At 43.4% G+C, this 26,363-nt stretch overlaps 1 protein-coding gene across 1 annotated transcript in view; it reads right to left on the bottom strand.

Annotated features, from left to right (window-relative positions):
* The window catches only part of SMIM15 (small integral membrane protein 15), a 34,086-nt gene continuing 7,723 nt past the window's right edge, over nt 1-26,363 (bottom strand). Inside the window, exon 2 of the mRNA XM_073584278.1 lies at nt 1-512. Within this exon, the coding sequence (XP_073440379.1) occupies nt 270-494 (225 nt within the window). The 5' untranslated portion in view covers nt 495-512 and the 3' untranslated portion in view covers nt 1-269. The remainder of the gene's footprint in view (nt 513-26,363) is intronic.

The following is a 26,363-nucleotide window of genomic DNA, read 5'->3' as shown; positions in this document are numbered from 1 at the left end:
TACAGAATAAGCTCCCTTTTACTTTTATATATGCAAAATATAGAAACCTTACATGTCTAGACATAAAATGTCAAGACATTCACAGATGAAAGTCTCACATTTTAAAAAGTCAGGTGAAAGCACAGGTATACAGAGCATGGAGCTGGAGATTAGCACGGTGCTCCCAGGGTTCAGAAGTGTTAGATCTTGTAGCGTTGTTGTAGGACAGTGAATAGAATGTCTGGTTGCTGAACAGTTCCTGACGCCATGATCTGGCAGATGCTGCGCTCTCAGTCCTTCTTTGTCCTCTTGGCTTTTGCAATGTTTTCCTGACGTTTCTGCTTCTTTTTCTGTTCTCGTTCTTTGGCCTCAATCATTTTTGCCAGTTTCCATGAGAGTACTGCACTCGCCAGGAACAGCGGGGTGAGGGCCAGGATCACAGTCGTTAGAAAGCCATAAGGGTCTTTGGCTGCCCATTCTACGATGTACTCAGCCCAGGCCTTTATGTCAATCATGTCTTCAAAGAAGCGTCACTAGGGGACAAGAAAGAAAAAAAAATCAAATAAAGTAATCAATCATCTAGGTTAGTGGTGGCAAACCTATGGTATACGTGCCAGAGGGGGCAGTGGCCTCCTTGTGGGCATGCGTGCCTTCGCCGTTCCGCATCAGTGGACCAGGTCTGGCGGGTGAACACATCCAGCTGAAGTGTATTGCAGCACATGAACATGCAATGTCCGTGCACCGCAATACATGCTGCTAGCCAATCAGATGTCAGCGTACACACAACTAGGCGCATGGCAGTGAACGTCATAAGCCCCCGTCGCTTGGACGCTGAAGTCAGTTGTCAGCTTCAGAAGATGATGTGGCGAGAAGCAGTGTTTGTGTTTTATGTTTTAGGTGTTTGCAAGTCTTTACAATCACATCTGCAGCTCTCATCCCACAGCACTGTCAGCTCTACTCTACTGCCCTTGCTCATTCGTAATCAGAGTAGATGGCGGCAGGGAATAAAGTACATTCACCCAAAGACATCTCTGCTAATGCCCCCTTGGCTAAAGGGAAAATCAGAATCTAAACGTTTACAAGTCAATTACTCTGCAACGGAGAATAGAAATTAAGAAATAAGTTTATTCCTCTCTGCAGCCACCATTCCATGGCCTGGTCAGTTTAACATGCTCAGCCAACCTGGTGACAGATTCTTGTTAAAGTGGTATTCCCATAGCCAAGATCCTATCCCAATATGTAGTAGGTATAATAATAATATTGGCAAAGACTTCAAATTACAAAATGTACAAAAACAGAAAACTGAACCGGAGTATAACTTAACTAACATGCATGATGTAAAAGCATGTTCACACTGGCCATGGAAACGAAACCAAAGAAAAGACAAAAGCAGTGTTTACTAAGTACCCCATGTTAATTACTTAATGCACTTGCTTTTTTACTTATTTTCATTAGGGTACATGCACACATTGACAAAACCAAAGAAAAGACAATTACAAATGTAGTATAGTTTTTCTGAGTCGCTATGTCTCTTTCCACATGTTACGGCATTTTGCCAATGTTAATTACTAGCTGAAGAGCCCGGCGTTGCCTGGGCAGAGTAACCATCTGTGGTTAGTTATAACAAATTATAATGATTATATTGCACATAACAACCGTGCATCTAATCCTATCCTGTGTGATACTGACTGCTGAGCCGTGTATCTAATACTATTCTGTGTGCTGAGCTGCGTATCTAATCCTATCATGTGTGATACTGTCTGCTGAGCTGCGTATCTAATCCTATCCTGTTTGATACTGACTGCTGAGCCATGTGTCTAATCCTATCCTGTGTGATACTGACTGCTGAGCTGTGTATCTAATTCTATCCTGTGTGATACTGTCTGCTGAGCCATGTGTCTAATCCTCTCCTGTGTGATACTGACTGCTGAGCCGTGTATCTAATCCTATCCTGTGTGATACTGACTGCTGAGCCATGTGTCTAATCCTCTCCTGTGCGATACTGACTGCTGAGCTGTGTATCTAATCCTATCCTGTGTGATATTGACTGCTGAGCCGTGTATCTAATCCTATCCTGTGTGATACTGGGCTCCCCCTGCAGTCTGTGTTGTCACGGTAATAAATTGTGTTATTTCCAGCTTTACAGAAGGACGATAACACCATAGAAATGATAAGAATAATAGGCCTCGGTTATCACAACTCTCTACAAAGAAAACTGTTGCTGATATCAACCAATCACAGCTCATTTTTCATCTTTTAAACCGCTCTGGGACAGTGTGGCGAGTTTTGTGTTTTGACTTTTATGTGGCGAGGTTGGTGTATGTGTGGTGAAATGTGTGCCGAGTGTGGTATATGTGTTGAAGAACGTGGTAGTGTGTGGCGCATTTTGTGTGTGTGTTCATATCCCCGTGTGTGGTGAATATCCCATGTCAGGGCCCCACCTTAGCAACTGAACGGTATATGCTGTTTGGCGCCATCGCTCTCATTCTTTAAGTCCCCCTTGTTCACATCTGGCAGCTGTCAATTTGCCTCCAACACTTTTCACTTTTTCCCCATTATGTAGATAGGGGAAAAATTGTTTGGTGAATTTTGTTTGGTGAATTTGAACGCGGTTAAAATTTTGCCTCACAACATAGCCTATGACGTTCTCGGGGTCCAGACGTGTGACTGTGCCAAATTTTGTGGCTGTAGCTGCGACGGTGCAGATGCCAATCCCGGACATACATTGAGCTTTATATATTAGATTACACCTACTGCATGTTGGGATAGGATCTTGGAGATGTGAATCTTCCTTTAAGAATGGCTTACCCATAGGGAGTGCATTGGAAACTTACACAGAAGAAATGAAGTGATTCTTAGCAGAAGTCTGAGGCCTCATAAACCTGTTAGGATTTCCCCCACTAGTCTGAATGATATGCCACATCATCCACTAACGTAATTTACCAGCTATTCATGATGCCTGCAGGGAAGCAATCAGGTTCTCTCTTTGTGTGCATTGTTACCATAGAAATGGCACAGTATGAAACAGGAGGCCCGCAGGTCTGCACAGGACAAAAAGATGAAGAAAGAAGAAGCAGTAATAGAAGCAGCGCTCGTACAATGGAGTTATAGTGTGACACCTGACAATAGGGATACAGAATACCATACAGCACGAGCACATGAAGAAGAAAGCTTAGCTGTGCCACGGTCCTAGATCAGCAGGGGCCTATTACTTTTTGGCTATTCTCGGAAGTTATGATACTCCACAGTGCACGGGGACGCGGTAATGACTGGAGGACCTTACACCTGGGAAATGGAAGAGAAACTGACTGGAGATACATATAGAAAAAAAAAATACATACTGCAGACATAGAACAGGCAGTACGAACACAACTCGAAGATCTACTAGTGATGAGCGAGTATACTCGTTTCTCAAGATTTCCCGAGCATGCTCGGGTGTCCTCAGGAAATTTAGTTTCTGTCGCCACAGCTGCATGATTTGCGGCTGCTAGACAGCCTGAATACATGTGGGGATTGCCTGTTTGTCTAGCAGCAGCAAATCATGCAGCTACGGCGACAAACGAAATCTCCGAGTACGCCAAAATACTCAGACTACCCGAGCATGCTCAGGAAATCTCGAGTAACAAGTATACTTGGTCATCACTAATGTCTACCTATTGGGGTATGTTCCCATGGTCCATAAACGTTGCGGGTTGGAAGCTGCGTACATCCGCAGCATCCAAATGTTACAGTATAGTGGATGTAATTTCAAGAATCCCATCTCCACTATGCATGCACGGACGCCTCTGGCTTCCCTGTGGAGACGGACATGCGGCGCGTCTCTCCAGACCGCAGCATGTCAATTTATGTAGCAGAGACGCTCCGTCTCCACTACGTAAATTACCCATAGACTTTCACTAGTTGCAGTAAAACCACATTATCTTCTTAGTCACGTGTGTATTAAATGCGGGAACGCAGCTTACTATGCATGTGTACTAATTTACATAATGGTGAATCTTGTTTCAGCCAGATGTACACCTACACTGCAGTTCTGCTGATCGCGAGAACAGCAGTGCACGTGATCACTGGGGACTACGTTACCTCCAGTGATAATCTTCAAGCTCAGCTGTGTTCTGGAGGTCAGGCTGAACGGTGGCATAATGACACCGTTCAGCCAAATGTATCCAGATGTAGCAGATCTGGACTCGTCGTGGGACAGTATGTATATCTTCTCGGCAGACAGGTAAGGCCGTTTTTGACCATCAGTCAAAATCCGCCAGGTTTTGAAAAAAAAAACGGATTCGCCATTTTTTTTGCGGATCCGTTTTTTTCCCCATTGAGTTGCATTACCGGCGGATCTAGACGGATGGCCATCCGTTAAATTTTCTGCGTCCGCCGGCATGCCTGGACGGACCTTGCAACGTTTTTTTTGTTGTAGGATCCGCATTTTCCATTGCGCATGCCCGGAGAAAATTAACCCTGAAATCCTTTGTGGTGGACAACAAAATATTCTCTCTCTCTCTCGGCCAGCGGTTCCTTTAAAATTCTGCGGATCCGTCAAAAAACGGATCCTGTGGCATCCGTTCACATCAGTTAGGAACGGATCCGCTTTTCTGCCTTTTTGGCGGATTTTAACTGACACAAAAGAGGCCTAAGGATATTGTTGCTTTTTTATTTTATTTCTTTTACAGAACGAGGGCCTCGGTGGAATAGGCGATGAAGTAGGTATGGTTTAATTAAGCTCTATTAAAGGAGTCTGCGTCATTATTTCAATTAAAAGACTCTATTCTGGCTGTGTGTCCATTTACAAGGTACAGTGCCTTGTGAAAGTATTCGGCCCCCTGGAACTTTTCAACCTTTTTCCCACATATCATGCTTCAAGCATAAAGATACCAAATGTAAATTTTTGGTGAAGAATCAACAAGTGGAACACAATTGTGAAGTTGGACGAAATTTATTGGTTATTTTAAATTTTTGTGGAAAGTCAAAAACTGAAAAGTGGGGCGTGCAATATTATTCGGCCCCTTAACTTTTAGTGCAGCAAACTCACTCTAGAAGTTCATTGTGGATCTCTGAATGATTCAATGTTGTCCTAAATGACTAATGATGATAAATATAATCAACCTGTGTGTAATGAAGTCTCCGTATAAATGCACCTGCTCTGTGATAGACAGAACCCTGAGACTGAAGCACAGAGAGCATCATGAAGACCAAGGAACACAACAGGCAGGTCCGTGATACTGTTGTGGAGAAGTTTAAAGCTGGATTTGGATACAAAATGATTTCCAACACTTTAAACATCCCAAGGAGCACCCTGCAAGCGATCATATTGAAATGGAAGGCGTATCATACCACTGCAAATCTAACCAAGACCCGGCCGTCCCTCAACTTTCATCTCTAACAAGAAGACTGATCAGAGATGCAGCCAAGAGGCCTATGATCACTCTGGATAAATTGCAGAGATCTACAGCTGAGGTGGGACAGTCTGTCCATAGGACAACAATCAGTCATACATTGCACAAATGTGGCCTTTATGGAAGAGTGGCAAGAAGAAAGCCATTTCTCAAAGATATCCATAAAAAGTGTTGTTTAAAGTTTGCCACAAGCCACCAGGGAGACACAAACATGTGGAAGAAGGTGCTCTGGTCAGATGAAACCAAAATCGAACTTTTTGGCAACAATGCCAAACAATATGTTTGGTGTAAAGGCAACACAGCTCATCACCCTGAACACACCATCCCCACTGTCAAACAAGGTGGTGGCAGCATCATGGTTTGGGCCTGCTTTTCTTCAGCAGGGACACAGAAGATGGTTAAAATTGATGGGAAGATGGATGGAGCCAAATACAGGAATATTCTTGAAGAAAACCTGTTGGAGTCTGCAAAAGACCTGAGACTGGGACGGAGATTTGTCTATCAAAAAGACAATGGTCTCAAACATAAAGCAAAATCTACAATGGAATGGTTCACAATTAAAAGTATCCAGGTATTAGAATGGCCAAGTCAAAGTCCAGACCTGAATCCAATCGAGAATCTGTGGAAAGAGCTGAAAACTGCTGTTCACTAACATCTCCATCAAACCTCACTGAGCTCGAGATGTTTGCCAAGGAAGAATGGGTAAGAATTTCAGTCTTTCAATGTACAAAACTGATAAAGACATACCCCAAGCGACTTGCAGCTGTAATCGCAGCAAAAGGTGGCACAACAAAGTATTAAGTTAAAGGGGCCAAATAATATTAAATAACCAATAAATTTCGTTCAACTTCACAAATGTGTTCCATTTGTTGTTGATTCTTCACCAAAAATTTACATTTGGTATCTTTATATTTGAAGCTTGACATGTGGCAAAAGGTTGAAAAGTTCCAGGGGGCCGAATACTTTCGCAAGGCACTGTATCTATAGGATTAGTAATATATAGGTGTCTTATAGACGCTTCGCCAATACTAACCTGTGGGCTTGATGTCACCTGACAATACAAAGGTGACATCAACCCCACAAATCTGAATCTCACTTGCCACCGCTAAAGGGTAAGTGGGAAGAGCCAGGTAAAGTGCCACAATTGGCTTATCTTTGGATGTGCCAATTGTAGGGCGGCTGCGGGCTGCTATTTTTAGGCTGGTGAGGGCCAAAATCCATGGGCCTCGCCAGACTGAAAATACCAGGCTGCAGCCGTCTGCTTTTTCCTTGGCTGGTTAACAAAAATAGGGGGACCCCATGCTATTTTTTATGGATGGGATCCCACTATTTTTTCTAACAATCCAGGGTAAGCAGACTGCTGCGGCCTGGTATCAGGCTAGTAAAGTTCATGGATATCGGATTCTTACCAGCCTGAAATACTAGTCCCAGTATTCGGCATTACTCTGGCTGGTTAACAAATATAGGGGGAACCCATGCTATTTTTTTTAAATTATTATTTATTAAAAGAGGAGGGGGACCTCCCTTTGTGCTTTCCTCCACTTCCTGTGTCATGTACTTCCAGCTGTGTCACAAGATTCACCATTATGTAAATTAGTTCACATGCATAGTAAGCTACATTCCCGCACTTAATACGCATGTGAATAGGAAGATAAAGCGGTTTTACCACATCTAATGAAAGCCTATGGGCAATTTACACAGCGGAGATGCTACATAAATTGACATGCTGCTGTCTGGAAAGACACACCACATGTTCCGTCTCCGCGGGTGAGCCGCTGAACGCATAGTAGGCATGGGATTTCTTGAAATCCCATCCACTACGCTGTGCCATCGGGACGCTGCGGATGTACGCTGCGTCCAACCCGCAGCGTTTACGAACCCTGGGAACATACCCCAATATATCTGCACACAGGAAATCACTCTGATGTGTTTAACCCCTTAACGACTAGGGGTATTTTCAGTTTTGCAATTACATTTTTCCCTCCCCTTCTTTCCAGGGCCATAACTTTTTTATTTTTCCATCAATATGTCCATATGAGGGCTTATTTTTTGCGTGACAAGTTGTACTTTTGAACGACACCAGTGGGTTTACCATGTCGTGTACTACAAAACGGGAAAAAAGTCCAAGTGCGGTGAAATTGCAAAAAAAAAAAAAAAAGTGTAATCCCACACTTGTTTTTTGATTGGCATTTTTGCTAGGTTAACTAAATGCTAAAAGTGAGCTACCATTATGATTCTCTAGGTCATTACAAGTTCATAGACACCAAACATGCCTAGGCTCTTTTTTATCTAAGTGGTGAAAAAAAACTCCAAAATTTGTTAATTAAAAAAAAAAAAAAAGGGGCCATTTTCCGAGACCCGTAACGTCTCCATTTTTTGTGATCGGAGGTTGGGTGAGGGCTTATTTTTTGCGGGCCGAGCTGACGGTTTTTAATGATACCACTTTTGTGCAGATACGTTCTTTTGATCTCCCGTTATTGCATTTTAATGCAATGTCACAGCGACCAAAAAAAGGAATTCTGGCGGTTTGATTTTTTTTTATCGCTACGCCGTTTAGCGATCGGTTTAATGCTATGTGTATGTGTGATTTTTTTTTTTTTTAATTGTTTTATTTTGACTGGGGCGAAAGGGGGGTGGATTTAAAAACTTTTTTTTTATTTTAGCATGTTTCAATAGCCTCCATGGGAGGCTAGAAGATCCCATACTTGATTGGCTCTGCTACATATAGGCGATGATCGCCTATATGTAGCAGAACTACTGCATTGCTATGAGTGCCGACCACTAGGTGGCACTCATAGCACTGCAGAAACAACAACCATAGAGGTCTCCAGGAAACCTCTGGTTGTTATGCCAACGCATCGCTGACCCCTGATCATGTGACGTGGGTCAGCGATGCGTACACTTCTGGCCGCAAGTGCCGGTTAAATGCCGCTGTCAGCGTTTGACAGTGGCGTTTAACAGGTTAATCCACCTACGCCTATTGCAAGCACATGTCAGCTGTTGAAAACAGCTGGCATGTCCCAGCTTTGATGCAGGCTCACCGCCGGAGCCCTCATCAAAGCAGGAGAGACGTCCAATGACGAGCTATGCTCATCATTGGACGTTAAGGGGTTAATACACAATTGAAACCAGACGTTTACATACATTATATAAAGAGACACATATGCATGTTTTTCTCAATATCTGACATGAAATCAGAATAAATCTTTCCCGTTTAAGGTCAATTAGGATTACCATAATTATTAATATTTGCTAAATGCCAGAATGATGAGAGAATGTTTTAAGGCATTTTTATTACTTCACTTACAGCAAAGTCAAAAGTTTACATCCATTTCATTAGTATTTGGTACCAAATTTGCCCTTAAACTGAATGACTTGGGTCAAACGTTTGGGATTTCCTTCCACAAGCTTCTCACAATTGGTTTAAATTTGGGCTCATTCCTCCTGACAGAAGTGGTGTAACTGATCCAGGTGTGTAGGTCGCCTTGCTCACACCTGCCTTTTCAGCTTTGCCCATAAATTTTCAATAGGATTGAGATCAGGGCTTTGTGATGGCCACTCCAAAACATTGATTTTGTTATCCTTAAGCCACTTTGTTACAATTTTGGCAGTATGCTTCGGGTCATTGTCCATTTGGAAGACTCATTTCCGCCCAAGCTTTAATTTCCTGGCTTATGTTTTGAGATGTTGCTTCAGTATTGCCACATAATCTTTTCACATGATGCCATCTATTTTGTGAAGTGCACCAGTCACTCCTGCAGCAAAACAACCCCACAACATGATGCTGCCACCCCCGTGTTTCACAGTTGGGATGGTGTTCTTAGGCTTCCAAGCTTCTCCCTTTTTCCTCCAAACGTAACAATGGTCGTTATGCTCTAAAAAATTCAATTTTAGTTTAAAGGGAGCCTGTCACCCCATTTTAGCCCTATCAGCTGCCGGCACCGCCATCACGGGCTTATCTACAGCATTCTGTAACCTGAAAGATAAGAAAAAAAAAGTTAGATTAAACTCACCCCGGCATTCAGTCCGGTCCGATGGGTGTCGCCGTCCCGTCCGGCGCCTCCCATCTTCATTTGATGATGCCCATCTAATTGCTTCTCCCTCAGCTCCTGTGCAGGCATACTTACTCTGCCCTTCCCTCAACAGGGCAGATAAAGTATGCGCAGGAGCCGAGGGAGAAGCAAGAAGGAGGACATCATCGTATGAAGATGAGAGGCGCTGAACCGAACCGCGACACCCACCGCACCCGACTCCTCCTCCCGGTGAGTATAATCTAACGTGTTTTTCTTATCTTACAGGTTTCATTGGGGGCTTATCTACAGCATTACAGAATGCTGTAGATAAGCCCCTGATGGCAGTGGGGTGGCCGCAGCTTATAGGGCTAAAATGGGGTGACAGATTCCCTTTAATCAGACCACAGGACAGGTCTCCAAAACATAAGGTCTTTGTTCCTGTGTGCATTTGCAAGCATTAATCTGTTTTTTTTTATGTTTCTTTTGGAGTAACGGCTTCTTCCTGGCAGAATGCTCTTTCAGCCCTTGTTGGTACAATACTCTTCACTGTGGATATTGACACAATCTTACCTGCTTCCGCCATCATCTTCACAAGGTCTTTTGCTTTTGTCCTTGGGTTTATATGCCAATGTTGGACGAAAGCACGGTCATCTCTGGGACACAGAACCCATCTCCTTCCTGAGCAGTATGATGGCTGGACATTCCCATCTTGTTTGTACTTGCGCATAACGGTTTTTAAAGATGAACAAGGCACCTTCAGTTATCTTCAAATTGTCCCCAAGGATAAGCCAGAATTCTGCAAGTCCACAATTCTCTTCCTGATATCTTGGCTGATTTCTTGAGACTTTCCCATGATTCTACACAAAGAAGCAGTGTATTTCAGGTGTGCAATAAAATACATCCAAAGGTGTGTGTATAATCAGATCAAATGAGCAGTCCAGAATTGTTTAAAGGCATAGTAATCTTAGTGTATGTAAACTTTTAACTTTGAAGTAAATAACAAAAATGCCTTAACTTAATTTCTCTCATTATTCCGGCATTTGTCAATTAATAATTATGGTATTCCTAACTGAACTAAAACGGGAAAGGTTTATTCTGATTTCATGTCAGATACTGGGAAAAAAATGCATGTGTGTCTTTTTATATAGTATGTGTACACTTCTGGTTTCAACTGTAGATTGTAATGTAAGGAGATATATATATATTATATATATATATATATATATATATATATATATATATATATATATATATATATCATAGAATCGTAGAGTTGGAAGGGACCTCCTGGGCCATCTGGTCCAACCCCCTGCTCAAAGCAGGATTCGCTAAATCATCCCAGTCAGATGTCTGTCCAGCCTCTGTTTGAAGACTTCCATTGAAGGAGAACTCACCACTTCTCGTGGCAGCCTGTTCCACTCATTGATCACTCTGTCAAAAAGTTTTTTCTAATATCTAATCTGTGTCTCCTCCCATTCAGTTTCATCCCATTGCTTCTAGTCTTTCCTTGTGCAAATGAAAATAAAGTTGATCCTTCTACAATGTGACAGCCCTTTAGATATTTGTAGACAGCAATTAAGTCTCCTCTCAGTCTTCTCTTTTGCAAACTAAACATTCTCAAATCCTGCAACCTTTCCTCATAAGACAGGGTTTGCAGACCGGTCACCATTCTGGTCGCTCTTTTCTGAACTTGCTCCAGTTTGTTGATGTCTTTTTTAAAATGTGGTGCCCAAAACTGGACACAATATTCCAGATGAGGTCTGACCAAAGAGGAGTAGAGGGAAATAATGACTTCACGTGATCTAGACTGTATGCTTCTGTTAATACATCCTAGAACTGCATTTGCCTTTTTTGCTGCTGCATCACACTGTTGACTCATATTCAGTCTGTGATCTATTAGTATACCCAAGTCTTTTTCACATGTGCTGTCACTTAGCCCTATTCCTCCCATTCTATATATACTTTTTTCATTTTTAATGCCCAGATGTAGTACTTTGCATTTTTCCCTGTTAAAAACCATTCTGTCAGTTGCTGCCCACTGCTCCAGTTTATTTAGATCTTTTTTAATCCTCTCTCTCTTCTCTAGTATTAGCTATCCCTCCTAGCTTTGTGTCATCAGCAAATTTAATCAGTTTACCCTCAATTCCTTCATCTAAATCGTTGATAAAGATGTTGAGCAATACAGGGCCCAGGAGAGAGCCCTGTGGTACCCCACTTGAGACATTCTTCCAACTGGATGTGCAGCCATTTACGACCACTCTTTGGGTCCGATCACTAAGCCAGTTATGAATCCACCTAACAGTTGCCTTGTCCATTCCATACTTAGTCATTTTTTCAATAAGGATTGTATGAGAGACTTTGTCAAATGCTTTGCTGAAGTCAAGATATACTATATCTACAGCATTTCCTTGATCCACCCAATCAGTGATACCGTCATAGAAGGAAATTAAGTTAGTCTGACATGACTTATTAGTTACAAACCCATGCTGACTCTGTTTGATCACTTCATTCTTATCCAGGTATTGACTTACATGTTGTTTAATAATTTGTTCAAAGATCTTTCCTGGTATAGAAGTCAGACTCACCGGCCTATAGTTGCCTGGGTCCACCTTCTTCCCCTTTTTGAAGATAGGAACAACATTTGCTCTTCTCCAGTCTTCTGGCACTTCTCCTGTTCTCCAAGAATTTTCAAAGATTATGGAGAGTGGTTCAGAAATTTCTTCTGCTATCTCCTTCAGTACTCTGGGGTGTAATTCATCTGGACCTGGAGACTTGAATTCATTTAGGTTAGCTAAGTGTTTCCTCACTATCTTTCTGTTTATAGATATCCTGGATTCTTCTATTCCCTTAATAGGACAGTGAATAACAGTTGGTGTTACATTTCCTTTCTGAGAGAAAACAGATGCAAAATAGGAATTTAAAAGTTCAGCCTTCTCAACATCCTGTCTTACCATTTCATCATTTTCATCCTGTAAAAATCCTATAGCATCTTTGACTTTTCTTTTACTTTTGACATATCCCCAAAATCCTTTATTATTGCTTTTGACATCTCTTGCAAGCCTCAATTCATTTTCAGCTTTAGATAATCTGATTTGTGCCCTGCAGATTCTGCAGACAGCATTATATTCTTCTTTAGATATGCCTCCCTCTTTCCATTTTATAAACATTTTTTTCTTCATTTTTAGCATGTGCTTAAGTTCTGTGTTCACCCATCCTGGTTTCCTTAAATGCTTCCTATTCTTCCCTCTTTTCGGAATTGTTAACAACTGTGCTTTGAGAATTTCATTTTTCAAGATTTCCCATCCTTCCTGGACATTTTTGTCTTTAAGGATATCCAGCCATTGGATCCCTCCAATTCTCTTTCTGAATCCCTTAAAATCTGCCTTTCTGAAATCTAACCTTGACGTCTGAGTCTTCACAGGTCTTCCGCCTCTAGTTATCCAAAATTCTAAAATAGCATGGTCGCTACCTCCTAGGGTTCCAGCCACTTTTACCTCCTCAACCATTTCCTCCCTGTTTATAAGGATTAGATCCAAGGTAGCAGTTCCCCTTGTTTTCTCCCCTACCTTTTGGAAGATAAAGTTGTCAGCAAGAGAGGATAAGAATTTCCTTGACCTATTAGTTTTGCCTGAGAGAGATTCCCAACAAATGTCTGGATAGTTGAAATCTCCCATGACAACTATGTCATATTTTTTGGAGAACTTGGCCATTTGATGCATAAAGAGTTCATCCATATCTTCAGCTTGCACAGGCGGCCTGTAGTAAATGCCTACAATGGTGTCCTTTCCATTGTTCTGTCCTTGTATTCTTACCCAAACAGTTTCCACAGAACTCCCAGTCTCTGAAGCTTCAATCTCTGTGCAGATATACGCGTTTCTAACATACAATGCAACACCTCCTCCTCGTTTATCAAGTCTGTTTCTTGCAAATAAGTTGTATCCTTCTAGTCTTGTATTCCAATCATGTGTATCGTCCCACCAAGTTTCAGTGATTCCAATGACATCATATTTCTTTTCCTGTGTTAGTAGTTCCAATTCTCCTTGTTTGTTGCCCATGCTTTGTGCATTAGTATAGAAACATTTTAGTTTGTGATTGGTTTCTCTTTCTCCAATATTTTTATTAATTAGATTCTTTCGTCTTTGTTCTTCCTTTCCACTTCTATTAGCAGAGTTCTCAATAGCATTTGTCAGGTGTATGGCTTTTTCTGGTCTTTTGCTTCCCTTCCCATGTTGTTCTAGTTTAAAGCTCTCCTTACAAGTGTAGCAAGGCGACTTCCAAATACATGCTTTCCAGTCTTCGTAAGGTGCACCCCATCTCTAGCAAGTAGTCCATCGTATAAGTAGTTCACTCCGTGATCCAGAAATCCAAATCGTTGCTGACGGCACCATCGACGTAGCCAGTTGTTCACCTGCAGAATCTTATTCCACCTCCTTGTTCCATGGCCATCCACTGGGAGGATGGAAGAGAAGACCACCTGCGCTCCCAGTTCTTTCACTTTCTTGCCTAAGTCTTCAAAGTCTCTGCAGATGGTTTCCAGGTCGTTTCTTGCGGTGTCATTTGTCCCCACATGTAGTAGCAGGAATGGGTAGTCATCTGTAGGTCTGAAGAGTCCTGATATCCTGTCAGACACATCTTTAATTTTTGCACCTGGAAGACAGCACATTTCTCTTGAAGTTATATCCGGTCTGCAGATAGCGGCCTCTGTTCCTCTCAACAGGGAATCCCCCATGACCACCACTCTCCGTTTCTTCTTCACAACATTTTTCTTTCTCCATCCAGGAGGACTCTGAAGGCGTACAAGGTTGCTGTTTGTTGGCAAAGTCTTATCCTGATGTATTTCTTCATCATTTTCCTGCGTGAGAGCCTGGTACTGGTTTCTGAGCAGTATGGGTGCTGACTGCCTCCTGATCCTCCTGCTTCTCTGGGTCACATGTCTCCATTCCTCTGTTTCTTCAGGTGCACTTCGAATTTCTTCTCTTTCTGTAACATGAAGAGATAATTCTGCTCTGTCCAAGAACTCTTCACCTTCCTTAATGATCTTCAACGTAGCCAACCTCTCTTCGAGATTTTGCAACTTTTCCTCCAACAGGGACACAAGCTTGCATTTGTGGCATGTGAAATTTGGCTTTTCCACTGGTAAGTCTGTGAACATGTAGCAAGAAATACAAATACACACACACATATATACATATTGAATCGGTCACCCCAAAATGCAAATTAAACAATTAAACAAGCTGTACAGTGGTATAGGTGACTTAGTCCCTATAAAAAGCACACTAACACTGTACATTTTAGTGGTCCAGCGCCTGAGAAAATTACCTTTTAATTTAAATGGAACTGAGGGGGCTTTTGTGAACCCCTTCTTCAGCCAAGTTTCCATTGCAGCATTACTGCCCCTCAATTTGACTAGAAGAAACGGATATTAAAAGGGGTGGTCGACAGGCAATATAATTTCACTGTGTTACCAAGGTTTTGCCTGTCGGACAATTTTGAGTGTTCCTGATAGATTTTTTCATGCAGATTTCAGAAATGACTTCAGATCTTTCCTATCTATCACGTAATGTTTTTAGAAATGATACAAAACATAATATTCTGATATAATTCTAAAAAGTCTTATATGAGCTTTTTCTGAAACAGTATATTCTGGATTTTCCACTGAAATAACAAATCGCTGATCTACACATGTGACAGATTGCTAATTCTGCCTTACAAATGTAACAGGATATTCAGCAAAGAACAAGAAATCAATAGAATATCCTAATCTTCCTTCAGCCATAACACCAGTGTCACACGATGAAAGTCCTCGTGTTCCAAAGCCGCCCAAAGTATGGACCATTGGAAGATGAAGAAGATGAACTAACAATGTCAGTGGAAAATGAAACTGCTGCAGACCCAGACTTTGAGCCTTCTACATTAATCCACATCTGTTCAGTCAAGCTGATCTGAGTGACTTGGTCAGAGATTTGAAATTGTCAAAGAGGCAGGCAGAATTATTGGGATCAAGGCTACAAGAACAGAATCCCTTATAGCCAGGAACAAGAGTTTCTGCTTTTCTGAGTCGTCAAGAAGACCTTAATCAATTTTTCAACCATGTCGACAGCTTAACCTTTTGCAACGACATCTTGGGGTTGTTTGGTGCTCTTGGATGCGAACATGACCCGAAGGAATGGCGACTGTTCATTGACTCGTCAGTTTTAAGTCTGAAGGCTGTTTTACTACACAATGGAAAAATCATAATTACTTACCGGTAATTTGATTTTCCAGAGCCATGACAGCACCGCACATGAGAGATGGTATCCGCCCCCAGGAAACCTGTAGCAGAGACAAAAGAAGGGGGCGGCACCTCTCTCCCCAGTTTGTTTCAGAGTATGCAAGGTAACCGCCTTATTAGTTTACATACATGTTATATGACAAAGTTACTAATATCCACCTTTTTTTTTTTCCCCGAATATATATTATATATTTTACACATACATACACACACAAACATATTCTGGTGCACCACACAACCATAACCAAGATAGGGCAGGAATCAATGCGGTGCTGTCATGGCTCTGGAAAATCAAATTACTGGTAAGTAATTATCATTTTTTCCCTTCCCCATGACAGCACCGCACATGAGAGAAAAAGATAGAAGAGACTCCTAGGGTGGGACAACAGCAGATAATACCTTTCTCCCAAAGGCAAGATTTGAGAGCCCTAGGTCTAGCCTATAGTGTCGAAAGAAAGTGGATGGTGAAGACCATACTGCTGCTTTACAAATCTGTTCTACAGATGCATTTGCCCTTTCAGCCCAGGACGTGGCTATAGCTCTTGTAGAGTGAGCCGTTACACCCAGTGGGGGAGTCTGACCTGATGAAGAGTAAGCCAGTGCAATACCCATACGTAGCCTTTGTGCAATGGTTGCTTTTGAAGCTTCTTTTACCCCTGTTTATCCCCTGGAAGGAGACAAAAAGGGCTGATGACTGTCGCCATGACTTTGAGGCTTCTATGTATTGAAGCAGGCAACGTCTGACATCTAGACAATGGAAGGTTTGCTCTCCCTGGGATTTAGGGTTTGGACAAAATGAGGGCAAAATTATTTCCTGGTCCCTGTGGAATTTGGAGTTAACCTTCGGTAGGAAGGCTGGATCAGTTTTAATGATTACTCTGTCATCCAGGAAGGTAGTGTATGGGGGATTTACAGATATAGCCTGCAGCTCGCAGACACGCCGAGCTGAAGTCAGGGCCACCAGGAGTACTGTTTTTAAAGTTAGCGCCTTTACTGAGATAGAAGTTATAGGCTCAAAAGGAGATGTCAGGGCATTTAAAACTAAATTTAGATCCCAGGGAGCTACCTTAGTCATTAATTTTGAAGGCCTGGTTGTGAAGGAGGCTCGAATGAACCTATAGACCCAGGGGTGGTCAGCCAATTTTTGATCAAACATCGCGCCCAGGGCAGATACCTGCACCTTTAGGGTGCTTGTGGACAATCCTCTTTCTAGCCCTTTTTGGAGGAATTCTAGGATTTCTTTTATTGGGACTTCCTGGGTTGTTTTGGATAACTGCCAGCCTGTAAACTAAGAATTTTTCCCAAATTTTTTGGTATTTGCGTGAAGTTACCTCTTTCCTGCTAGCGAGCAGGGTGGTCACCAACGGAGCTGAGAAACCCTTAGCTAGAAGGAGTCCCCTCTCAAGTTCCATGCAGTGAGTTGAAGTCTGTGAACCCGAGGATGCTCTACTGGGCCCTGGTATAGCAGATTCGGGATATCTGGTAGGATCCATGGCTCCCAGTTAGACATGCGTCTGAGCCATGTGAACCATGTCCTTTTCGGCCAGAAGGGCGCTAAAAGGTTTATTTGAGTTTTGTCTTTCCTAATCTTTCTTAATACTACCGGGATCAATGGGATCGGGGGGGGGAACGCATAGGCTAGATGAAACCTCCAGCGGTGTAGTAGTGCATCCACCCCTTCTGGACGTTCTCTTGGGTTTAGAGAATAGAACCTGTTTACTTTCCGATTTTCTTTCGTAGCTAACAGGTCTACCTTCGGCGTGCCCCGGGCAGCACTGATTTCCCCAAATAATTTTTGATTTAGGGACCATTCTCCCTGGTGCAACACATGACGGCTTAAATAATCGGCTAGATAATTGTCTGCCCCCCTCAAATGTGTACCTGACAAGGACAAGAGGTTGTCTTCTGCCCATGTGAATAGTTCCCTGGCCTCTGCCATAAGGGTTGCTGACCTTGTACCCCCTTGTCGGTTTATGTAGGCTATGGCCGTGTTATTGTCGGATAATATTGCGACATGCTTCCCTTGAACTTCTTTTACCTGGAGAAGGGCCCACCTTACCGAACTGTCAATTCTTTTAGATTTGAGGATGCAGTCCTCATTGAGGGCTCCCATTGGTCCTGTAGGGTTCGTTTTCCTATGTGTGCCCCCCAACTCATTGGACTTGCGTCCGTGGTCAGCACCACTGCGTTTTGAATAGTCCAGGGTACTGCTCCTTTTAAGTTTTCGGTGCTCAGCCACCATTTTAACGATTCCTGAACCTGAGGTGAGAGAATGATCTTCCGATTTACGTTGTAAGGATCCCTACCTTGTTCGGATAGGATCTGCGTTTTTTCCCCTCGAGATTACTAAACATGGAATCTTGAATAGACCGCGGCTCTTTAGGCGTTTCAAGCTCCATGGTGAACCTTACAAGTCTGAGTAACTTTCCGTTGTCTTCGGATAGAAAACAAGGACGACTTTCTTCTTCGTCTGACGAGTCCAGGTCTGAGTTACCAGAGGGGCCTACTTCCCCCTGTTCTTCCTCTGAATCTATATCAGTAGCAATATCGGTAGGAGGAGGTGGTGGGGGTGAAGTTGGGGTTGCGGCGGAGCTAAGTGTAGTTTGCTCCTTTAGCTCGTCTTTTACTGTTGTCTTTACTTGATCCCGGATCAAAGACTTAATGCTTTCAAATAGGGATGGTGACTTCGGCAACTGTTTTCTTAATCCAAGAGCGACAGAGTCACTTATAAGTTTTACCTAGGGTCTTTTTGCATAATGCACATTCCTTATTTTTTTGTTTTGATGTGGCCTTTCCCTAAAGAGAGACATAACATAGGGCAGTCATTAATACAATGCGTTGCCTTACAAAGGCACTCACCCGAACCCTCTGGGTACCCCTGTAGCCTGCGGTTCTTACTCTGGTGCGCGCATCTCTGCTTCTGGGTCTGCCATCTGGAGAACTTGCAGCTTTCCGATCGGCTGCTGGTCCTGGCTCTGCTGCTCTGACAGGAACAGTCATACACAGCCTGCAAGGATCAGTGGCAACCCGCTCCTCATTTAATTTATATGGAGGAGTGGTGTGTGCTTCTGAAACCACTCCCTCCCGGAAGTGCCCAGCACACCGTATCCCCCGGCGTGTGATGTCACTTCCAACGCGACCGGAAGTCGTCTCCACTCAGTCGGCGCCAGCGTTGTGGGACACGCCTCCCCCGGCCCAGGAGCGGCAGCCGGTGAGTCCAGCGGGGAAGGAACACGCTGCAGCTCCCAAGACGCCGGGATGACAGGCGCACGCTACCGTGCCCCGCTGCATCCTCACTCCCCGTGGACCTCGGCCTCCGGACCGGCTATCATCAGAGGGGGATCCCTCTGGAGGGGTACTTGCTCTGCCCCAAGCATCCCCCTGCAGGAAACCAAACTGGGGAGAGAGGTGCCACCCCCTTCTTTTGTCTCTGCCACAGGTTTCCTGGGGGCAGATACAATCTCTCATGTGTGGTGCTGTCATGGGGAAGGGAAAATATCTATCCTTCTATTGGACATTCCGTACACATGAAAGAAACGTATGAGAATAAGGAGTTACTGTTGGCCCATATTAATTATAGAAATTATAACTGGAACATATGCGGTGATCTAAAAGTTGTTGCACTTCTTCTTGGACTGCAGCTTAGATATACCAAGTATTTTATTTGCGAGTGGGACCGTCGTACATGAGAAATGCACTATTTCAGAAAGGACTGGCCGCTCCGTGAAAACCTGGTTGCTGGACAGAAGAATGTTAATCCAGCAAAGATATTTCTCCCTCCTTTGCATATTAAACTTGGGCTTATGAAGAATTTTGTCAAAGCAATGAACAAAGAATCGAAAGCCTTTTCTTACTTGCAACAGAAATTTCCAAGAATAAGTGATGCAAAGATTAAAGAAGGGATTTTTATTGGCCCACAGATCAGAGATACAATGAATGACAGTAGCTTTGATGGTCTTTTGCAAGGTGCTGAACAAGTGGCATGAAGAGCCTTTAAAGATGTGACCTTCAACTTCCTTGGCAACAGCAGGGCACCGAACTTTGAACAACTCGTGGACAACATGCTCACAGCATATCATTTAATGAAATTCAATGTCACTAAAAATGCATTTTCTACATTCTCACTTGGACTTTTTTCCAGCCAATCTTGGTGCCGTTAGCGATGAACACGGTGAAAGATTTCACCAAGACATTGCGCTGATGGAGAAAAAATACCGGGAAAGTGGAGTACATCAGTGCTGGCTGACTATTGCAGGAATCTTATTCGAGAAACATCTGACACGGATTATAAACGAAAGTCATCTGCAAAACACTTTTGAACAATTGCTTTTGCTACTGACATCGATGCACATGTTTGTAGTGTCTCGGTCGACATAATATAGACTACAAACTGTTTCTTAACTCTTTACGGCCAGCTGATGGAATAGTCCGTCAGCTGGCAGTATCCTCCGCTTTGAGGTGGGCTCTGGAGGTGATTTTACCAGCTGACATGTGCCCGCAATAGGCGCGAGCGGAATCGCGATCCGCCCGCGCCCATTAAGTAGTTAAATGCTGCTGTCAAACTATGACAGCAGGCATTTAAATGCACTTCCGGATGCCAGTCCGGATATACGCGCAGCGACGACCCCCCGTCACGTGATCGGGGGTCATCGCTGCATTGCCATAACAAACAGAGGTCTCCTCGAGACCTCTATGGCTGTTGATGGCAGATTGCTATGAGCACCACCCTGTGGTCAGCGCTCATAGCAAGCCTGTAATTCTGTTGCATAGAGGTGATCAAAACGCCAGAATTACGGGTTTTTTTGTCGCCGCCACATTGCATTAAAATGCAATAACGGGCAATCAAAAGAACATATCTGAACAAAAGTGGTATCATTAAAAATATCAGCTCGGTACACAAAAAATAAGCCCGCACCCAACACGAGATCACAAAAAACGGAGACGCTACGGGTCTTGGAATATTGCAGTTTTTTTTTTTTGTTAGCAAACTTTGGAATTTTCTTTCAACATTTAGATAAGAGAACCTAGACATGTTTGGTGTCTTTGAACTCGTAATGACCTGGAGAATTATAATGGCAGGTCAGTTTTAGCATTTAGTGAACCTAGCAAAAAAGCCAAACAAAAACAAGTGTGGGATTGCACTTTTTTTTTTGCAATTTCACCACACTTGGAATTTTTTTTTCCAGTTTTTGAGTACACGACATGGTAAAACCAATGGTGTCGTTCAAAAGTACAACTCGTCCCACAAAAAAATAAGCCCTCAAACGGCCATATTGACGGAAAAATAAAAAGCTATGGCCCTGGAAAGAAGGGGAGCGAAAAACGAAAACAAAAAAATTGAAAAAAGCTCCAGTCATGAAGAGGTTAAAAACCTTACACAATACAGACTTTTGGAGAACATATTCGTGTTCAGCATATCAAAATCTATAAGATACAATAAAATTTTCTCAGGGGACAAGAGCTTCCCTGAAATTTGTGGCGCAGTATTTTCATCTTAAATCCTAGTGCCATAATCTAAACTATTTTCTAATATACTTTCACTAAAAAATTCCCTATCCTTCCTTCACTATACTATAACTGCTTTTCTATTTTTTTCCTCACTTCATTTCTGATGAAGCTTCATTTGAGAATCCAAGTGCATGCTGGAATGCTCAAACAAACCATCATAGGGCAGAAGATGCAGTCACTGCCAAGGCACCTGCTCCCCCCCCTGAAATGTAGCTAGTCCCTGCATGCTGTGCCAAAATGGCAGCGCACGCTCTGTTGTCAGCTCAGATCAGCAGTTATGACCTGGCAAAAGAGCATTGTCAGAATACCCTGTGTGTAGAGACCAGCGCTGCCCCCTTGACGTCACTGGTCTCTGCATGCCGGGTAGTGTAACCATGCTCTGCTGGCTACTGCTGATCTGAGTCAACAACAGAGCGTGCGCTGTCATTGTGCACATCACATACTGCACATCACGCAGGGCCTAGCCCAGCCCCTGAAAAGAAAGAAACTGATGATGCTTCAGTTTAGGGAGGCAGCAGGAACTTTTCACCCGATGATGCTTCGATGGAGTATCTCAGCATGCACTGAGATTCTCAGTGGGGAATTTGTAATGCAAGTATATTAGCAACTAAATACTTAATAGACTAAAATTAAGGGCTCTCCCATTTCAATCAAGAAAACCTTAAAAAAAAAAAATATAGGAGTACTAGCCAAGAATAATTGTTTAATAAAGGAAAACAAAAATTAAATTATCAGTTGACAACAGGGCTGTGGAGTCGGAGTCGTGGAGTCGGAGTCGGTGCTCATTTTGGTGGAGTCGGTATAAAATGGAGTTTGGGAAAGTTATGAAATGTCCTATAAATGGCTGTTATATTCCTGATCTAAGGCTACATTCACACACAGCGTTTTTCCTGTATTTTTTGAGGATACGTTTTTCAGCTGCAAAAGCAGATCTTTTTAAAAAACTGCATCACCTGAAAGGTTTTTGAGCTCATAGATAATGTTTTCAATAGCAAAAGCAGATTAGAAATCTGCTCTATCCATATCTGTCTATCCATATCGTATCTGTACCAAAAAGAATGAAAACCGGGTAGTACACCAATATATATTCTGTCCTATCTAAATATCTTGATTATTGGATCATAAAAATGATTAAATGTCTGAGGTTCACATTGTACTACAATAAATTTTTCACTTAAATATAAGCAATATGTGTGGGAGTCGGAGTCGTGGAGTCGGAGTTGGAGTCGGAGTAAGGGAAATTGAGGAGTCGGAGTCGCAGGTTTGGCTTACCGACTCCACAGCCCTGGTTAACAAGACAAAATAGGAAACATATGCCGTATATACTCGTGTATAAGCCGAGATTTTCAGCCCATTTTTTGGGGGCTGAAAGTCCCCCTCTCGGCTTATACGCGAGTCATATAGCCAGGGGGTAGGTGGGGTTGGGGGAGCAGGGGTGAAACATACTTACCCCCCCGCTGCGGTCTCTGCAGCCTCCCTGCTTGTCCCACGGTCTCCTTTCCTTCCTACAGCGGTCACATGGTACCGCTCATTAAAGTCATGAATATGTGCATATTTATGACTATAATGAGCAGTACCACGTGACCGCTGAAGGGAGACTGTGGGTGAACGGGGCTGCAGAGACCGCGCCAGGGGGAAGTATATGCTATATTCACCTGTCCCGGTTCCAACGCTGCTCGCCGCTGTCTGCCCGCCGGGTCCCTCTGTCAGTGACGTTCAGATAGCAGACGTAGTCAGAGCGCGCCCTCTGCCTGACGCCACTGAGAGGGACCCGGCGGCAGACAGAGGCGAGCAGCGTTGGAACCAGGACAGGTGAATATCTCAGGTGCCGGGTCCAGAGCCAGCAGCGAAACCTGTCCCCCATAGCGTCGGTGTCTCCGCCTGCTCAGCACACTGGCACCTGGCCCCCAGCGACAAGAGGTGAGTATGTCTTTTTTTTTTTAAACACCTGCAGTAGCGGCAGCAGCAATATATGGGGGCGTAATCTATGGAGCATCTTATGGGGGGCATATTCAATGGAGCAGCATATGGGGCAGCATATGGTAGCATATTCAGTGGAGCATCTTATGGGGGCAGCATATGGGGGCATAATCAGTGGAGCATCTTATAGGGGCAGCATATGGGGGCATATTCAGTGGAGCATCTTATGGGGGCATATTCAGTGAAGCATCTTATGGGGGCATATTCAGTGAAGCATCTTATGGGGGCATATTCAGTGGAGCATCTTATGGGGGCATATTCAGTGGAGCATCTTATGGGGGCATATTCAGTGGAGCATCTTATGGGGGCATATTCAGTGGAGCATCTTATGGGGGCATATGGAAGCATATTCAATGGAGCATCTTATGGGGCAGGATATGGGGGCATATTCAGTGGAGCATCTTATGGGGACAGCATATGGAAGCATATTCAATGGAGCATCTTATGGGGGCAGCATATGGAAGCATATTCAATGGAGCATCTTATGGGGGCAGCATATGGAAGCATATTCAATGGAGCATCTTATGGGGCCTATTCTATGAAACATTTTATGGGGCAGCATATGGGGTATAATCTATGGAAAGTCTTATGGGGCCATAACCTTTATGGAGCACCATATGGGGCATATTATTTTATGGAGCGTCTTATGGGGCCATTATCAACCATTGTGCAGCATTATATGGGGCGTATTTTGTATGGAGCATCTTATGGGCCCATCATGAACTGTATGGAGCATTATATGGGGCTCCTGATTCAATATGGCTATTCAAAAACATTTAACCTACTGATGTCTCAATTAATTTTACTTTTATTGGTATCTTTTTATTTTTGAGATTTACCAGTAGCTGCTGCATTTTCCACCCTAGGCTTATACGCGAGTCAATAAATTTTCCCAGTTTTCTGTGGCAAAATTAAGGGGGTCGGCTTATACATGAGTATATAGTATACGGTAAATGTTATATAAAACTGTTTTATATAAAAAAAAAAGAGAATATCAGACATAGGCGTAAGCCACACAAGGGACCTCCAATTACAAAGCTAAATGGTGCATAGAAATATCCTAATACATGATTCATACAAATGATTTAGTCACTAATTCAAAACCCAAAATAGGGATTGAAATAAATATACCGTGGGACAAAAATAATACATACGATAATCAATATCAAAACCCCTAGGAGGAAGCTGTACGTGAAACGCGAGGTGCATCAGTAGTGTCCCTTGGCTACCACACAGGTTTTGTCTTTAATTTTGTCTTGTTAATTGATAATTTAATGAAGGAAATTTTTTTTATTATTATTCTTGGCCAGTACTCATATCTTTATAGGTTTTCTATAATTAGAAAATACTTTAGATTATGGCACTAAATAGGTAGGGATTTAGAATGAAAATTACTTTGCCTTTGGACCACCACTTTAAGGCTTTATTCACACATCAGTATTTCAATGCTAAAACCAGGAGTTTCTCCAAAACACAGAACAGGTGTCAATCTTTCAATCATAGTTATACTCTGTAAGGTTCCACTCCTAATTTTGGCATACAAACACCGGTATAAAATACTGACGTGTGAGTGAGCCCTAAAGAATCACTCCGACCAAACTTTTTTTTTTTGCCTAAACCTGTGCAAATGTGGTAATACACTTGTTGATCGCCAATTTCCCCTGTCTCCAGTGTCGCTCCGGTCCTCTTTTGGGCTATGCGGCTCGCACCGGTGTTTAAAGGGAATCTGTCACCTACCCTTTGGCGGGCGATGAAAATGAGGTCGGTCCGGTCCGATGGGCGGTGTTCCCGATGTTTGCCGCCTCCCCATCCTTGCCCGCCGTCCGCAGGTTATTGCTGAATTGGAGTAGGTGTACGCCATTTTGTGCGCGTGCGCTAAGCATTCATAGCTAGCACACGCGTAGTATGCTTTGCCCGACTGCGGGCAAAGCCGAAAAGCCGGACTGCGCATGCGCCGGATAACTAAGCCCCGGAACACAGCAAAATACTTCTGGGGCTTAGTTAACCGGCGCATGCGCAGTCCGGCTTTTCGGCTTTGCCCGCAGTTGAGCAAAGCATACTGCGCGTGCGCTAGCTATGAATGCTTAGCGCACGCGCAAAAAATGGCGTACACCTGCTCCAATTCAGCAATAACCTGCGGACAGCGGGCAAGGATGGGGAGGCGGCACACATCAGGAACACCGCCTATCGGACCAGACCGACCTCGTTTTCATCGCCCGCCAAAGGGTAGGTGACAGATTCCCTTTAAGGCAAGAGCCGAAAGTCGCTATAAGGCTATGTGCACACGCTGCGGAATGGTCTGCGGATTTGTATCTGCGGAACCACAGGTAAAATGACGTGCGGATTGGCCTGCGGTTTTCCCCTGCAGTTTATCACCTCTACAATGGAGGAGATGGTAAACCGCAGCAGAATCCGCAGAAAAGAAGTGACATGTCATTTCTTTCTGTGGATTCAAATCCGCAGCTTTTCCGCAGTTAAGAATCCGCAGCATGTGCACAGCAGATTGTAAGTCACATAGATTTACATGCTACTGTACACTGTCTGCAGAACTGCTGCAGATCCGCAGTGGCCAAAACCACAGCAAAAACCGCAGCGTGTGCACATAGCCTTACAATGCCAGCCTATAAAGCTGCCTTGTGACGAGTCAAACTTACAATGTGAAAAGGCACTTCCTGCTGCAGATAGAGCCGGCAAGTAGCAATAGTCATCACGTGACCCAAAAGAGAACTGGAGCCTGAAATCGGAGGCGCTGAAGACTGGCGAGTATATTACCGCACTTATACTACCGGTTAAGCAATGATGAGTTTGGTGGGAGCGCTTCTTTAAAAGTTCAGTATTCTGAATAAATAGTCAAACATGGAATATCTGCACACATCAGATTTATATGAATAAAGATTCCTCCAACATAAATACCATTCTGTGCTCGTCCAACACAATGTGATCCCACACTGTGCGGGGTGACTGCAGCAAAACAACAGCTTAATAAGAAATTAGCACTCCTTCACTACTGGAAATGACTTTTACAGCAGAGCCACATACCAAAAGTAATGTCTAAATCACTGATGTCCTACTGTACAAGTGACCACAAACTGGACATAGTCTATACCTATAGGAAATGTATGTGCAACGAAAGGCAACACCTCTATATACTGCAGATAACACAGAATCTGATATTCACAGTAGGTGATATCACAGCTCACCTCCTCCCCCTCCAGTACA

The sequence above is a fragment of the Dendrobates tinctorius genome, unplaced genomic scaffold (assembly GCF_039654945.1).
Source record: "Dendrobates tinctorius isolate UK_male_01 unplaced genomic scaffold, ASM3965494v1 ptg000083l, whole genome shotgun sequence".
Classification (NCBI taxonomy): Eukaryota; Metazoa; Chordata; class Amphibia; order Anura; family Dendrobatidae; genus Dendrobates; species Dendrobates tinctorius.
The sequence above is the reverse complement of the archived record's forward strand: the minus strand, read 5'-3'. Positions and strand labels throughout refer to the sequence as shown.